This window comes from Siniperca chuatsi, linkage group LG12 (assembly GCF_020085105.1).
Source record: "Siniperca chuatsi isolate FFG_IHB_CAS linkage group LG12, ASM2008510v1, whole genome shotgun sequence".
NCBI lineage: Eukaryota > Metazoa > Chordata > Actinopteri > Centrarchiformes > Sinipercidae > Siniperca > Siniperca chuatsi.
In genome coordinates, this window is record NC_058053.1 from 28,312,265 (window position 1) to 28,328,948 (window position 16,684).

At 45.3% G+C, this 16,684-nt stretch overlaps 2 protein-coding genes across 2 annotated transcripts; both read left to right on the top strand.

Annotated features, from left to right (window-relative positions):
- Nucleotides 1-2,586: 2,586 nt before the first annotated feature.
- Nucleotides 2,587-6,130, top strand: LOC122885146 (olfactory receptor 6N1-like). Its single transcript, XM_044215864.1, has one exon. It carries the CDS (start codon nt 3,279-3,281, stop codon nt 4,230-4,232), a length of 954 nt encoding a protein of 317 aa, XP_044071799.1. The 5' UTR covers nt 2,587-3,278; the 3' UTR covers nt 4,233-6,130.
- Nucleotides 6,131-14,051: 7,921 nt separating this feature from the next.
- LOC122885148 (olfactory receptor 6N1-like) lies at nt 14,052-16,457 on the top strand. Its single transcript, XM_044215865.1, has one exon. It carries the CDS (start codon nt 14,670-14,672, stop codon nt 15,621-15,623), a length of 954 nt encoding a protein of 317 aa, XP_044071800.1. The 5' UTR covers nt 14,052-14,669; the 3' UTR covers nt 15,624-16,457.
- Nucleotides 16,458-16,684: the final 227 nt, after the last annotated feature.

Genomic DNA, 16,684 nt, shown 5'->3' on the forward strand with positions numbered 1-16,684 from the left:
ATGTTGAAACTAACAATGTTTTTCATACAATATCCAGCAACAAAAGCATGATTTTTCTATGTTTAGGCACTCACAGCACTTGGTTAAGGTTAGAGAGAGACCAGGGTCTTGGTTTAATACTGAAAAAATCAACAGTTACACGAACCACAAAACATGAGGTGTGTCATATTCTGCCTCTCTGTCCCTCCCTCCGGCCACATTCCCACTTCCCGAGGCCCTTTCGTTACCATTCTCTCCCTGTCCCCCAGATAACCTCAGACTTCTTCCAATGTTGCCATGTTGCTTTATACCTAACTTTTCTACCTCTGAACCCTGCAACCTGTATCTGTACCTGCCTACCTGCCTGCCTGTCTGCACCCTTTTCCTGCCACATTCTAAATCACCTGTGGATTTTCACTTCTGTTTGGACCCATGTCAATAAGCTTATATATCTTCACTTTTCCTAAATGAAGAGCTAGGCTTTCTCAAGTACCTTGCTGTCATCTGGACACAGGACCCTGAATTTGCCCATGAAGTGGCTTTCTCCAGGTGGAAGTTTTATCCAAGCACAGCTCCAAATCCTATTTCACCTGAGCCCATCACTCCAGCATCCTCTGCATCCCAGTCAGCTAGCCACCGGCCTGCAACCTCCATGCTGCACCTGGCCTGCCTTTCAGTCAGCTAGCCTCGGGATTGTTAGCCTCTGGCCTTCCTCTCAGTCAGCTAGCCTCAGGATCGCTAGCCTCTGGCCTCCCTGCCCTGAGCCAGCTAACCTCCCATCTGCCTGCCCTGATGCAGTGTTTTTGCTGAACTGTGTGAGCCTTCAATGGACCAGTTGAGGAACAACCCTGATGTACAGCCGCAATTTTTCCTTGGGTCTCGCCTTGACATTTTCAAGGGATGGAGACCCCAGAAGAAGGCGTGGTTCCCATGGGTCCTGATGCAATTGGCTTTCTCCGCTGCCCAGAGCCAAATCTTCCAAATCTCCAGTCGGCCGTCCTCAATGACGCCTTGCCAGATGTTCCAGCCTGCACCTGGACTGCCTCCCATTCGGCTAGACTCGGGATCGTTAGTCTTTGGCCTGCCTCCCATTCGGCTAGCCTCGGGATCGTTAGTCTTTGGCCTGCTTCACAGTCGGCTACCCTCGGGATTGTTACCTCTGGACTTCTTCTCAGTCAGCTAGCCTCTGGCCTCCCTTCCATGAGCTAGCTAGCCTCCCATCTGCCTGCCCAGATCATGTATTTCCTGAACCCTATGAGCCTTCAATGGACCAGTTGAGGAACCACCCTGATGTCCAGCCAAAATGTTTGCTTGGGTCTCACCTTGCCGTTTTCAAGGGGTGGAGACCCCAGAAGAAGACGTGGTCCCCATAGCTCCTGATGCCATTTTCTTTCTCTTTGCCCAGCGCCACAGAGCCTCCGCCAGATCAGCCAGATCTCCAGTGGGCTCCACTGAGGTCTCCTGCTCTCCACGGTCCCTGCTCACAGTTCTGTACTCTGTACGCTGATTATTCACCTCAACCACTTCACTGTCATAACTTTAGCCAACTCCTAGCTCCAGCTACTCCCTTCTGTCCTGCAGTAACCCCTTTCCCACCATTCCCCATCACCTGGCTTCCCCGCCTACCTGCACCCCTGTTCCCACTTTCCCTCATTAGTCCTGCAGTATATAAACCATCCCACATTTTCATTCATGTCAATTGTGCTTTCCAGCTTTTTGTTCTGCCTGCCTGACTTTACCTGCATGATCCCTTGCCTGATCATCGGACTTCTGCCCCAGTTTGAATAAGTTTGCCCATTTTGATCTGAAGGCCTGGTTTTGACTTTTTCATGTTTTTGACCACGAGTACACCTGAACTTTTAGCAAACCTGCTTGTCTCTGAGCCAAGTTCACACCTTCAAACTCGCTTCCCTCCACATTTCCTGTACATGCCAAACTGTTGCCTGTATACTAAAGAATACCGTAGAGACCGTGTGAGTGCTTTAGCTCACATGATTGGTTCATGTACCACAGTCACAGTAGACTAGGTGTTTGTTGGCCTGTTAGCCTGTGGATACTTTTCCTGCTGCCTGCATAGTTTGTTGAGAGTTGCTGCTGCAGTTTGGCTGATAGTTAGACAACTTTAAGTGCCTGTTTGTGTTAATGAGTGTTTTGCATTTGGTTTAAATACTGTCTCCACGTCATTTCTTATTTCTGCTAGTCATGATACAACATACGAGTTGATAGATATTGATTATCTAACGTTACTGTAAAATGAACATGTAGCATTAACACAATTATCATAGTAAATAAAGTAAAACTTTTCTTGAATTCATATTTTATCAGCTTTATGTAGCCTACAGCTTTATATTTTGGGAGGATAATGAAGCATATTGCTTTACTTCCACTTGATACCCACATAACATGTTAGTGTGGTCTGAAAGGTGCGCAACACAAAATACTGGAAAACTCAAAATGCTCATAACACTAAGGTGTACCGAGGCAACACAACACTCACACACGTAGTCAGTCTGTGACACACTTAATCTCCCTTTGGACCCTGTTTGCACACGTGGCTGCTCTCAGTGTAACAGCAGAACAGGATAAAGGTTCAGCAGCTGCCTCAGTCTAGGGGAGGATGCTGTGTATTTTTCAAAATCTGAACTTACATGCAATGTTGCAAAGATTGTTTTCCAAATGTCTTTATGACTTTATTAGCTGGATAGGCGAAAAAACAGGACTTATATGAACAATACATACAGTATATTTTGTTGCCTGATATATGTGAATATTTTCACAGCCATTATAGAACATAAAAGTAGAAAACTTCCTTAAACTGTCAAAGTTTTTTCACAATGGTTGATTGTAATTGTACTGCTGTCAGTGAATAATGGTAAAGTTTTCACTTTTGAAAAAGGACATTTTGAATCTCTGTCATGTGTGAGCCTAGATAACCTGGATATATGTCTCTTCTTTCATTGAACTGAACATTTGTTTGAAATGTTAGTTTGCTTGTGCATGTTGCATGTGACACTGACATTTTTTCAACCATGTGTATTCTTTGAAGTGCCTGAAATTTGTTAGTTATGCTGAAAAATGCTGGTGAAAATGTTGAAATGTGCAACTTATGCAACATAAATACATGCAGGCTTATGTTATGTGTCTTGTTGAAATAAGTGTTCAATAGAAAATCTTAATCAGGCCATTTTAATACCTAGTAACTTTCCTTTTTGTCCTCTTTTGATCTGTCTTTTCTTCTCCCTCTCCCTCTCCCTCCATCACTCTCACTTCTCTTCTTCCAGCTCTGCTGCTGTGCAGACATGAAGAGCAACAACAGCCTGAATCCTTTATACTTTCAGTTCACACTATTCGGAGATTCTGGGCCCCTCAGATATCTGTTCTTCTGTCTGTGTCTGTTGATCTACATGACTATAATCTCTGCAAATGTTCTCATTATTCTGACAGTCTGCCTGGAGAAGACTCTTCATCAACCCATGTACATGTTTATCTCCTTTCTGTCTTTAAACTCTCTGTACGGCTCAGCCGGCTTCTTCCCGAGGTTCTTGATGGACATTCTGTCTGACACTCATTTGATCTCACGTGCATCTTGTTTCATTCAGATGTATGTTATCTACACCTATGCATCATACGAACTGACTATCCTCGGTATCATGGCCTACGATAGATTTGTTGCTATTTGCCAACCTTTACACTATCACAGCAAAATGACGTTGAGTATGGTGAGGCATCTTTTGATTTTTGCTGTGCTCTACCCTGCAGTTGCTCTTGGCTTCTGTCTTTATCTTACTGTTCGATTGCCTTTGTGTGGAAATAAACTGCACAGGGTTTTCTGTTCTAACTGGCCTGTGGTTCAGCTCTCCTGTGTGGACACAACCCTGAACAACATAGTTGGTCCGTTTGTTGTGATAACAAACATCTTCATGCCTCTTTTTTTTATCCTGTACACCTATCTACGGATTCTGCTTGTGTGCAGGAGAAGCTCATCAGAATTCAGAGGAAAGGCCTTACAAACCTGCCTGCCCCACATGGTGACATTTGTAACCTATTCGTTCTCTCTCGTCTGTGAGCTGTCACTGACTCGATTTGAGGCTGATAAAATGAATCAAATCATCATAGTTGTTTTATCTTTAGAATATCTGATCATTCCCCCCATCAATAACCCTCTAGTTTATGGCCTGAATCTGCCTCAAATCAAAGGAGTGATTTTTAGATTTTTGAAGATACACAAAATGGTTCCTGCTGTCAAAATTTAAAACTCATCATGCACATACTGTATAGCAAACAATGAAGCTTTAAGCCAGTGTTGTTGACAAAATATACTTCTGGAATATGTTGAATGTATTTATCCATGGATTTTTTTGCGATCACATTAATTTTAAGGAGACCTGAATATCTATGAATAGAATAGATGTAATATTAAAATAGATAAACCGGAACCACAACAATGATATTGATATTGTACAAGTTAATGTATTGTTCAACTGACAGCTCCACAGGCGAAAATACATATTTGAAACTCACTAGCCTAGAATTCGATTTGATAGGTTTTTAGGTGTGTATGGTGGGAATTTGGATGTTAGATGTATCTTTGTACTCTGCATTTATTCTATGTGTTAACATTATTTTGTTTTCATGTTGTGAATCGGTTTCCCTTTGTGATTATAATAACACTTAACTGTAATGACGTAGGATAATCAACAAACAAGACTAAGAGTGTACAGACATGCTAGCTGTACTTAGAAGCTGTACTTTGTCACCATGTTCTGCAACATCATCATGCTAAACATGCTCACAATGACAATACTAACAGGTTTATGATTACCAGGTTTGTATTAGACAAATTAAATTTCAGACCTGATGATTGCACTAGATGAAAAGTTAGAGGATCACCTGAGTTTTTACAGTTCAACCTGAAGCCAGTGTTGTTGACAAAATATACTTCTGGAATATGTTGAATGTATTTATCCATAGATTTTGTTTGCGATAACATTAATTTTAAGGAGACCTGAATATCTATGAATAGAATAGATGTAATATTAAAATAGATAAACCTGAACCACAACATGGATGGATGGATGGATGGATGAACCACAACAATGATATTGATATTGTACAAGTTAATGTATGGTTCAATTGACAGCTCCACAGGCGAAAATACATATTTGAAACTCACAAGCTAGAATTCAATTTGATAAGTTTTTAGGTGTGTATGGTGGGAATTTGGATGTTAGATGTGTCTTTGTTGTTGTATTTTCTGTTTTTAGCTTTGTATGTTACTCTCCGTTTATTCTGTCAAAAAAAATTCTGCTGTGAACCAGTTGCCCTTTGTAATTCTAATAACATTACGCTGTAATGATGATCAAAAAACAAGACTAAAAGTGTACAGCCATGCTACCTGCCCTATGCTTTATATAGGCACAGCAGTGCTTTGTCACCATGTCATGCAACATCAGCATGCAAACGTGTTGATGTTAACCAGGTACAATGTTTACCATGCTCAACATTTTCTTGTAGTGGACAAATTAAATTTCTGACCTGATGATGGCGCTAGGTGAAAAGTCAGAGGATCATCAGAGTTATTACAATTAATCCTGACATAAATGTGTGTAGGCTACTAAATTTCAGGTCAGTCCATTAAATAGTTGTTGAGATATTTGAGTCTGGACCACAGTAGCTGTTTTAGTCTTAATTTTATCACATATTTTCTTGTACTGTCACTGTTGAGTCATTTGTATGTTGTTTTATATTACTGGAATAAAGATTTTAAAACTAAGATGTATTCCAGCATAACTGTGATAGATGAGCTAGCAGAGATGAAAAGATGACGCTTACTTGGAGGGGAGACATGTTGCAATGGATAGTGAACAATGGAGGAAGCTAACTGTGGCCTTATGTCCCACGGGGGACAAAGAGGATGAAGCCAGTAAGCAGGTGTCTTGGGATCAACCGGCCCCTCTTCTCATTTCTCGTTTTAGTTGAATTGGGTGTAGCCTACATTCAACAATGAAAAAATGAGTGATCATGGTGAAATGTCATTAAGGAATGCCTTTAGAACAGCACCTTGCGAGGCGCTACACAAACCATGAAGTGCAGAAAGTTCGATTGTGCATTCGATCATCTTAAATAATGAATAAAACTCATGAATACAAAAGGAACACTTATATTTGTAATGTCCTGCTCCTGCCATGGTTTGAATTTTCTGTCTGTGTGTCATTCTTCTTTTATACGTCACTAGTGCTGAAAAGACTTCTGCAAAGGATACACCTGTGCATCCTCGCTCATAGCTCCTCCAGCAAGCCTCCTCTCTCCTCCCTTCTCTCTCCTCGAGATGCATTTTAGGAATCCTTCAAGATGATGCACTGAGATATATTTCCAGGATACAGGCAGGAGGACAGAGGAGAGAGGAGACGAGGTGGCACAAAATAGAGAAATGAGAAGAACCCTCTGTCTCCTAGTAATTATGTTTATATACTACTAATTGCGCATATTTGTGCGCATGCGCCAACGTGTATGCTGCCTGTTGCTGTAGCTCTGTCTCGTCGTCTTACTTTTTCCAACTTTTAGCTTTCCTTTTTCTTCCAAACTTGAGTAACTTGTGTGTAAGTATAATTTAAACTACGCTCTTTACGAAGATGAGAGTAGAAAGTGTTTTAGTACTTTTTTTCACTCGGTCAGGGCACCGCTGCAGATCAGCTGTTTGGCCACATTGTTTACACCAGGGAACATCTGATCGCTCTGAGGCTGAGCGGCATGAACGGCCCAGGACAACCGATGTCCCCACTGAGATCTGGAGGAAGACATACCGAGGATGAGGAGGTGGAACGAAGCGGCGAGGGAAGAGAGAGGGGTCCAGACAAAAGAGACTTAAGAACAAGAGATTTAAGCCGTGTCTGCCTTCTCTCGTCATGGGCAACGTGAGATCACTGGCAAATAAGATAGACTTTGTCGTAACTTGATTCTGTCTCTGTCACAGAGTTACTCACTGCAGGTGAGTTCAGCCACAGTCTGTCCTCGGACCTCTGCAAGCATGTTTCTACACCAACTGCCACGCTACACGAGCCAGCTGCCTCGTCTGCCCTGCCAACCTCACCTCCGGAGCCTGCCGACAATCGGGTCCAACCTACTGTCTCCACAGGTCCGCTGCTTGGCCGGTTCAGCTCAATCCACTACACCCGCCAGTCCAGAACCTGCCTCCCGGGTCTCCATCCAGAACGTCACCACTTCTTCCTCGACCCGGACCGGTCAAGTCCTCTGGGGCGACAGAGAACTACGCCAGACTTCTGCACAAATATTAGCACCACTTCTAAAAAAAACTGTTGCAAAGATACCCAGCTCTGTTCCGTTGTGTTCTGCATTTTGGGTTCAGTGATCGTGCAATACGATAGAACGATCTGGCCAATATGGACCCAGCAGGCGCCAACCCGGAAGCAGCCCCATTTCATCAGGCACTAACAAGCCAGGGGATTCTGCTGGGCCAACACGAGCAGATACTACAGGCTCTCTCCGACAGCAACCAAGCCATGGTCACCCAGATCAAGCAGCTAACTCATCAAGTATCTAGACTCACAACTCAGCTCTCAACTACGGCACCACTAACACCATCCTCGCCGACTACCCCTGCTAGCCCGCCAGCGACATCACCACCTCTCCGGGAATCCCGCCGGTGGGAACGCGGGAAAGCGGCTTTTACCGATCAGACAGGCAGACCGCAGTGTGGCAGATTATTCTGTGGAGTTTCGCACCCTGGCAGCAGATTCGGGATGGAACAAGGAAGCACTAATCAGTGTGTTTGTGAAAGGACTGAGTGAAACCATGAAGGATGAACTGGCAGCCTGGGAAGAACCCACTGGTCTGGATGCTTTGGTCTCGCTATGCATTTGAATGGACAACCGCATATGGGAGTGGCGCCAGGAGCGCTCCAACCGTCCTCACACCCTTCCCTCATGCAACCCGGCTCTTACCACATCCAGAACGGGATCGCTCAGTCTGACTGCAGCTCCAGATCTGCAGACCCCAACCACCTTGGAGGGGGAACCCATGCATTTGGGCCGGACCTATCTGACGCCAGCCGAGCGTCTCTGTAGAGTCTCTGCAGCGGGGGAGTGTATGTACCGTGGTAACAAGGGCCATTTTCCGGCTACGTGTTTCTTGAGACCAAAAGATTAGGCTCACCAGTCGCAGTGGGGGTTCTGGTGAGCCAAGACCACCCCCATAACCAGACCCTCTATAATCAACGGAAGTCGCTCCCCTTGCTAGCCCTCATCGACTCCAGAGCAGAGGGTAATTTCCTGGACACCGAGTTGGCTCGACAGACTGGCCTCCTCACTGAGACCCTGGAGGTTCCGCGCAATGCAGAGGCACTGGATGGTAAATTCCTAGCTCAAGTTACCCACTGTACTGTTCCTGTATCCTTGGTGATATCTGGAAACCACCAAGAGGAAATCCAGTTCCAACTCATCTCGTCCCCCAACACACCACTGGTCCTGGGCTTCCCCTGGCTACATCACCACAATCCACACATTGACTGGGCCAAGGGAAGTGGGCCATGGAGCCCATTCTGTCTCTCCACCTGCCTGCAATCCGCTTGGTCACCTCCAGAGGCCAGTGCGCCACTGCTCATCCAGAACCCACGGAACCTCCTCTAATTCCTGAGGAATATCATGACCTTAGCGAGGTGTTCAGTAAGGACCGAGCCCTGTCCTTACCACCGCATCGTCCTTATGACTGCTCCATAGACCTTCTCCCCGAGCCCCTCTCCCATCTACCTGGTTGTACAACTTATCTCGACCCGAGAGAGAGGCCATGGAAAACTACATCCGAGACTCGTTATGCACTGGGCTCATCCATGCGTCCTCCTCGCCAGTGGGGGCGCGTTTCTTCTTTGTGACTAAAAAGGACAAGACACTACGCCCTTGTATTGACTACAAAGGCCTCAACCAGATCCCCATTAAAAATAAATACCCTTTGCCACTTATAAACTCCACCTTTGAACCCCTTCACGGTGCTACGGTCTTTACAAAACTAGATCTCCAGAACGCCTATCACTTGGTTCGGATAAGGGAGGGGGATGAGTGGAAGACGGCTTTCAACACCCCCCTTACGCCAGACTTCTGCACAGACATTAGCACCACTTCTAATAAAACCTGTTGCAAAGATACCCAGCTCTGTTCCGTTGTGTTCTGCATTTTGGGTTCAGTGATTGTGCAATACGACAGCTAGCCTCTGGCCTGCAATCTCCATCCTGCACCTGGTCTGCCTTTCTTTCGGCTAGCCTCGGGATCTTTAGCCTCTGACCTTCCTCTCACTCAGTGAGCCTGGGGATCGTTAGCCTCTGGCCTCCCTGCCCTGAGCCAGCTAACCTCCCATCTGCCTGCCCTGATGTTGTGTTTCCTGAACTCTGTGAGCCTTCAATGGACCAGTTGAGGAACCACCCTGATGTACAACCGCAATTTTTCGTTGGGTCTCGCCTTGCCATTTTCAAGGGATGGAGACCCCAGAAGAAGGCGTGGTTCCCATGGGTCCTGATGCAATTGGCTTTCTCCGCTGCCCAGTGCCAAATCTTCCAGATCTCCAGTCGGCCATCCCCAACGACGCCTTGCCAGATGTTCCAACCTGCACCTGGACTGCCTCCCATTCGGCTAGCCTTGGGATCGTTAGTCTTTGGCCTGCCTCTCAGTCGGCTAGCCTCGGGATCGCTAGCCTCTGGCCTGCCTGCCCTGAGCCAGCTAGACTTCTGCCTGCCTGCCCAGATCCTGTATTTCCTGAACCCTATGAGCCAATGGACCAGTTGACGAACCACCCTGATGTCCAGCCAAAATTTTTGGGGTGGAGAGACCAGAAGAAGGGTTGATACCCATGGCTCCTGATGCCATTTTCTTTCTCTGCTGCCCAGCGCCAGAGAGCCTCCGCCAGATCAGCCAGATCTCCAGTGGGCTCCACTGAGGTCTCCTGCTCTCCACGGTGCCTGCTCACAGTTCTGTGCTCTGTACGCCCACTATTCACCTCAAGCACTTCACTGTCACAACTGTAGCCAACTCCTATTCACACATTCTCTTATCTACTCTGTTTTCCCTGCCACATACTAACTTTCCTGTAATTTCAGATCTATCTACTCCCTTCTGTCCTGCAGTAACCCCTTTACCACCATTCCCCATCACCTGACATCCCCGTCTACCTGCACCCCTGTTCCCACTTTCCCTCATTATTCCTGCAGTATATAAACCGTCCCACATTTTCATTCATGTCAATTTTGCTTTCCAGCTTTATGTTCTGCCTGCCTGACTTTATGATCCTGCATGATCCCCTGCCTGATCATCGTACTTCTGCCCCTGTTTGGATAAGTTTGCCCATTTTGATCTGCCTGTCTGGTTTTGACTTTTTCATGTTTTTGACCACGAGTACACCTGAACATTTACCAAACCTGCTTGTCTCTGAGCCAAGTTCGCACCTGATTATTTACTGAGCCATTACAGTACAAACTGGCCAGAATGGACATAGCTGACTCAGATTCTGTGTGTCAAGAACAGGTGGTACAGGCCAATGCCATCAACCGCCAAGAGCAGCAGCTTACTTCCATTGCAGTGGGGCCTCCAGTAGATTTCCGTCTGCCATGAGTGGGTTCTGGAATCCATCCATGGACAGATCCAGCAGCTCTCCAGTCCTGGTCAAGCTACAGCTTTGGCACCTCCGCCCTTTCCTCATCTTGAAGCTCCAGTACTCCTCCTTACCATCTGAGTGGTCCTGCATGGCCTACATCATCTCCCAGCTCATTGACAGAGCCAGGGACTGGGCCACCTCCAAATGGGAAAGACAATGCCCGGCCTGCTCGACTATGAACTCAAGAAGGTGTTCGACCACATGACTCCAGGAAGAGAAGAAGCTTGTGGCCTGTTCAGCCTGAGTCAATGAGGGAGAAGGGTGGCCGATTACTTCATTGAATTCAGAACCGTTGCCACCAAAAGTAAGTGGAATGCTCCTTCTCTCTTCGATTCCTTTTATAGTGGACTTTCTGATGTCATTAAAGATGAACCGGTGGCCCAAGGATCTCCACATACCCACTTCCCTCCACACTTCCTGCACATGCCAAACTGCAGCCCGTATACCAAAGAATACCGAAGACACCGCTTGTGTGGTAGTTTGAGGTTTGGTCACTTTCTGCTTTATTTTGTAGTGTGTTCCTTCCTTTGTGTGTCTTGTGGTTTTACTTCCTTTCTTTGTTTGCTTTCCCTCCAGTATTGATTGTTGGCCCTTTCTTGATTGTTTGCACCTGTGTCTCGTTGTCTCGCCTCCCCTAGGTTATTTAGTCCGGGTCTCTTTCTTTGTTCAGTGTCAGATCATTGTGATTACTGTATTGTGTTGCTCCTGTCTTGTCTTGCTCCTGTCTTGTCTTGTTCCTGTCTTGGGTTGCTCCTGTCTTGTGCATTTTGCCGTTTGGTGCACTTTTGGTTGTACCTGGTTTCCGTGCCCAGTTCCCCGGCATTCTTACCATGAGTTCTGTTTTGGATTCTTTGACTCCCTTGGACCATGTCTGGATTTGTCTTGGACCTTTGCCTGCTCCCTCATTAGACTCACCTCCCTGTTTCCAACTCAGCCAGCCGGTAACCCATTCCCTATTACCTGGACCTAGATCTGCCTATTTTCCTGTTTGTTACCTGTCTGCCTACAGGTCTGTCTGCCTGTACCTGCCTGTAAACCACATCACCCCAAAAAACACTGTAGCCATCCGGCTACTTCACCCTCATGCCGCTTCCTGGTCATCTGCATTTGGGTCCACATGCTACTACATGCCATACGACAGAATGATCCGACCATAAAATGGACCCAGCAGATTTTGGTTCCCTTTCAGAGGAGCTCCAGGAGGTAAATGCCATTCTTGAGAGACTGCATTTGTCCATAGCGGGCTCCACAGATGTTGAACGCAGGCTTGTTGCATATTCCTTGATGGAGGAAGCAGTCTTGTCAAGGCCCAGGCTATTGGTCATGCCAGCCACGGCTACGAATTTAACTGTAATTTCCGGCCTCAAGCAAAACCTCCAGACTGCTTCTCTTTCTGCTAGCCTTCAGCCTGCACCCAGGTCTATTAGACTCAAGATCATGAGCCTACAACCTGCCTGTCCTGAGCCAGTCCCACCCCAGAACCCGTACCTAGGCACCTGCCTGGCTTTTGGAGGCCCTACCAACCATCAGCCTTCACCCCTTCACCCGATCCCTTGGTTAGAACGCAACATCAGCCATCCCTTGTCGCCGCTGGATCACAGCCGCCTCCTGCCCCGTTTGGACCACAGCACGCCGCAGAACTGTTTGTGGGGCACAGCATGCCACTGTATTCTCTGCTGGATCACAGCAGTACCCTCCTTCTCTGCCGGAGTGGCAGGCTACGGGTTCCTGGACATCACTGGTTCTGCCAGCTCCTCTACCAGTCTCTCCATCTCGCCAGCTTCTTGTTCCGCTGTCCCACCGCCGGCTTCCTGTTCTGCTGTCCCGTTGCCGGGTCCCTGTACTGCTGTCCTGTTGCCGGGCCCTGATCTGGTTCTCTGGCCTCCTGAAGGGTCCTCCCTTTGCCGCCGTATTCCAGAGGGGCTCCGCCTTTGCCGCCGGCCTCCAGAGGAACTCGGTCTTCGCAGCCGGACTCCAGAAGGGTTCCGTCTTTGTGGCCGGACTCCAGTGCCACCGGCATTCCGCCAGGCCTCCAGATGGTGTTGATCTTCGTCACAGACCTCATGAGATCAGCTTCGCACCTGTCCAGCCCCCGGGCCGTCCGCCCGAGGTCCTCAGCTCTACACATGTCCAGCCCAAGGTCCTCAGCTCAGCACATGTCCAGCCCCTGGGCCGTCCGCCCAAAGTCTACCACTTGGCCCATGAATCTCTCCCCCAGACCCTCTCCGCCCACCCTTGTGGTTTTACTTCCTGTCTTTGTTTGCATTCCCTCCAGTTTTGATTGTTGGCCCTTCCTTGATTGTTTGCACCTGTGTCTCGTTGTCTCACCTCCCCTAGGGTATTTTGTCTGGGTCTCTTTCTTTGTTCAGATTCAGATCATTGTGATTACTGTATGGTGTTGTTTCTGCATGGTGTTGCTCCTGTCTTGTGTGTCACCGTTTGGTTGTACCTGGTTCCCGTGCCCAGTTCCCCAGCATTCTTACCGTGAGTTCTGTTTTGGATTCTTTGTCTTCCTTGGACCGTATCTGGAATTTTGAACTTTGCCTACTCCCTATTGGATTGCTTAGCCTCAGTGGACTCACTTCCCTGTTTCCACCTCTGCCAGCCGGTAACCCAGTCCCTATTACCTGGACCTAGATCTTCCTATTTTCCTGTTACCTGTTTGTTACCTGTCTGCCTACCGGTCTGTCTGCCTGTACCTGCCTGTCAACCACATCACCCCCAATAAACTCTGTAGCCATCCAGCTACTTCACCCTCATACCACTTCCTGGTCATCTGCATTTGGGTCCACATACTACTACACGGCATACGACAGCTTGAGTGCTTCGGCTCACCTGATTGGTTCATGTACCACAGTCACAGTAGACTAGGTGTTTGTTGGCCTGTTAGCCTGTGGATACTTTTCCTGCTGCCTGCAGAGTTTGTCACTGCTGCAGTTTGGCTGATAGTTAGACAACTTTTAGTGCCTGTTAGTGTTAATGAGTGTTTTGCATTTGGTTTAAATACTGTCTCCACGTCGTTTCTTATTTCTGCTAGTCATGATACAACATACGAGTTGATAGATTTTTGATTATCTAACGTTACTGTAAAAATAAACATGTAGCATTAACACATTTATCATAGAAAGTAAAGTAAAACTTTTCTTGAATTCATATGTTATCAGCATTATGTAGCCTACAGCTTTATATTTTGGGAGGATAATGAAGCATATTGCTTTACTTCCACTTGATACCCACATAACATGTTAGTGTGTCCTACACTCTTGTGGTCTAAAAGGTGCGCAACACAAAATACTGGAAAACTCAAAATGCTCATAACACTAAGGTGTACCGAGGCAACACAACACTCACACACGTAGTCAGTCTGTGACACACTTAATCTCCCTTTGGACCCTGTTTGCACACGTGGCTGCTCTCAGTGTAACAGCAGAACAGGATAAAGGTTCAGCAGCTGCCTCAGTCTAGGGGAGGATGCTGTGTATTTTTCAAAATCTGAACTTACATGCAATGTTGCAAAGATTGTTTTCCAAATGTCTTTATGACTTTATTAGCTGGATAGGCAAAACAACAGGACTTATGTATGTATAAACAGTACATACAGTATATTTTGTTGCCTGATATATGTGAATATTTTCGCAGATATTTTAGAACATAAAAGTAGAAAACTTCCTTAAACTGTCAAAGGTTTTTCACAATGGTTGATTGTAATTGTACTGCTGTCAGTGAATAATGGTAAAGTTTTCACTTTTGAAAAAGGACATTTTGAATCTCTGTCATGTGTGAGCCTAGATATCTACTATCTGAAATGTGTTAGTTATACTGAAAAATTCTGGTAAAAATGTTGAAATGTAAACACAAACATAAATACATGCAGACTTATGTTATGTGTCTTGTTGAAATAAGTGTTCAATAGGAAATCTTAATCAGGCCATTTTAATACCTAGTAACTTTCCTTTTTGTCCTCTTTTGATCTGTCTTTTCCTCTCCCTCCATCACTCTCACTTCTCTTCTTCCAGCTCTGCTGCTGTGCAGACATGAAGAGCAACAACAGCCTGAATCCTTTATACTTTCAGTTCACACTTTTTGGAGATTCTGTGCCCCTCAGATATCTGTTCTTCTGTCTGTGTCTGTTGATCTACATGACTATAATCTCTGCAAATGTTCTCATTATTCTGACAGTCTGCCTGGAGAAGACTCTGCATCAACCCATGTACATGTTTATCTCCTTTCTGTCTTTAAACTCTCTGTACGGCTCAGTCGGCTTCTTCCCGAGATTCCTGATGGACATTCTGTCTGACACTCATTTGATCTCACGTGCATCTTGTTTCATTCAGATGTATGTTATCTACAGCTATGCATCATACGAACTGACTATCCTCGGCATCATGGCCTACGATAGATTTGTTGCTATTTGCCAACCTTTACACTATCACAGCAAAATGACGTTGAGTATGGTGAGGCATCTTTTGATTTTTGCTGTGCTCTACCCTGCAGTTGCTCTTAGCTTCAGTCTTTATCTTACTGTTCGATTGCCTTTGTGTGGAAATAAACTGCACAGGGTTTTCTGTTCTAACTTGCCTGTGGTTCAGCTCTCCTGTGTGGACACAACCCTGAACAACATAGTCGGTCAGTTTGTTATGATTACAAACATCTTCATGCCTCTTTTCTTTATCCTGTACACCTATCTACGGATTCTGCTTGTGTGCAGGAGAAGCTCATCTGAATTCAGAGGAAAGGCCTTACAAACCTGCCTGCCCCACATGGTGACATTTGTGACCTATTCGTTCTCTCTCGTCTGTGAGCTGTCACTGACTCGATTTGAGGCTGATAAAATTAATCCAGTCATCACAGTTGTTTTATCTTTAGAGTATTTGATCTTTCCCCCCATCAATAACCCTCTAGTTTATGGCCTGAATCTGCCTCAAATCAAAGGAGTGATTTTTAGATTTTTGAAGATACACAAAATGGTTCCTGCTGTCAAAATTTAAAACTCATCATGCACATACTGTATAGCAAACAATGAAGCTTTAAGCCAGTGTTGTTGACAAAATATACTTCTGGAATATGTTGAATGTATTTATCCATGGATTTTTTTGCGATCACATTAATTTTAAGGAGACCTGAATATCTATGAATAGAATAGATGTAATATTAAAATAGATAAACCGGAACCACAACAATGATATTGATATTGTACAAGTTAATGTATTGTTCAACTGACAGCTCCACAGGCGAAAATACATATTTGAAACTCACTAGCCTAGAATTCGATTTGATAGGTTTTTAGGTGTGTATGGTGGGAATTTGGATGTTAGATGTATCTTTGTACTCTGCATTTATTCTATGTGTTAACATTATTTTGTTTTCATGTTGTGAATCGGTTTCCCTTTGTGATTATAATAACACTTAACTGTAATGACGTAGGATAATCAACAAACAAGACTAAGAGTGTACAGACATGCTAGCTGTACTTAGAAGCTGTACTTTGTCACCATGTTCTGCAACATCATCATGCTAAACATGCTCACAATGACAATACTAACAGGTTTATGATTACCAGGTTTGTATTAGACAAATTAAATTTCAGACCTGATGATTGCACTAGATGAAAAGTTAGAGGATCACCTGAGTTTTTACAGTTCAACCTGATATTAATGTCTGTACAAAATGTCATGGCAATCCATACCGTAGTTGTTGAGATATTTGAACCAAAGTGGCTTTTTTAGTCTTAATTTTATCACATATTTTCTTGTACTGTCACTGTTGAGTCATTTGTATGTTGTTCTATAATACTGGAATAAAGTTTTTAAAACTAAGATGTACTGTAGTTATACATGCAAAAATAAAAACCTGGTAAAATTAAAATTGCCCGATGCAGAACTGTGACAGATGAACTAGCCAAGATGAAATGGTGAACTTTACTTTGGGTGGGAGACATGTTGCAATGGATAGGGAACAATGGAGGAAGCTCACTGTGACCTTACGTCCCACAGGGGACAAAGAGGATGAAGCCAGTAAGCAAGTGTCTTGGGATCAACCTTGTCTCCTA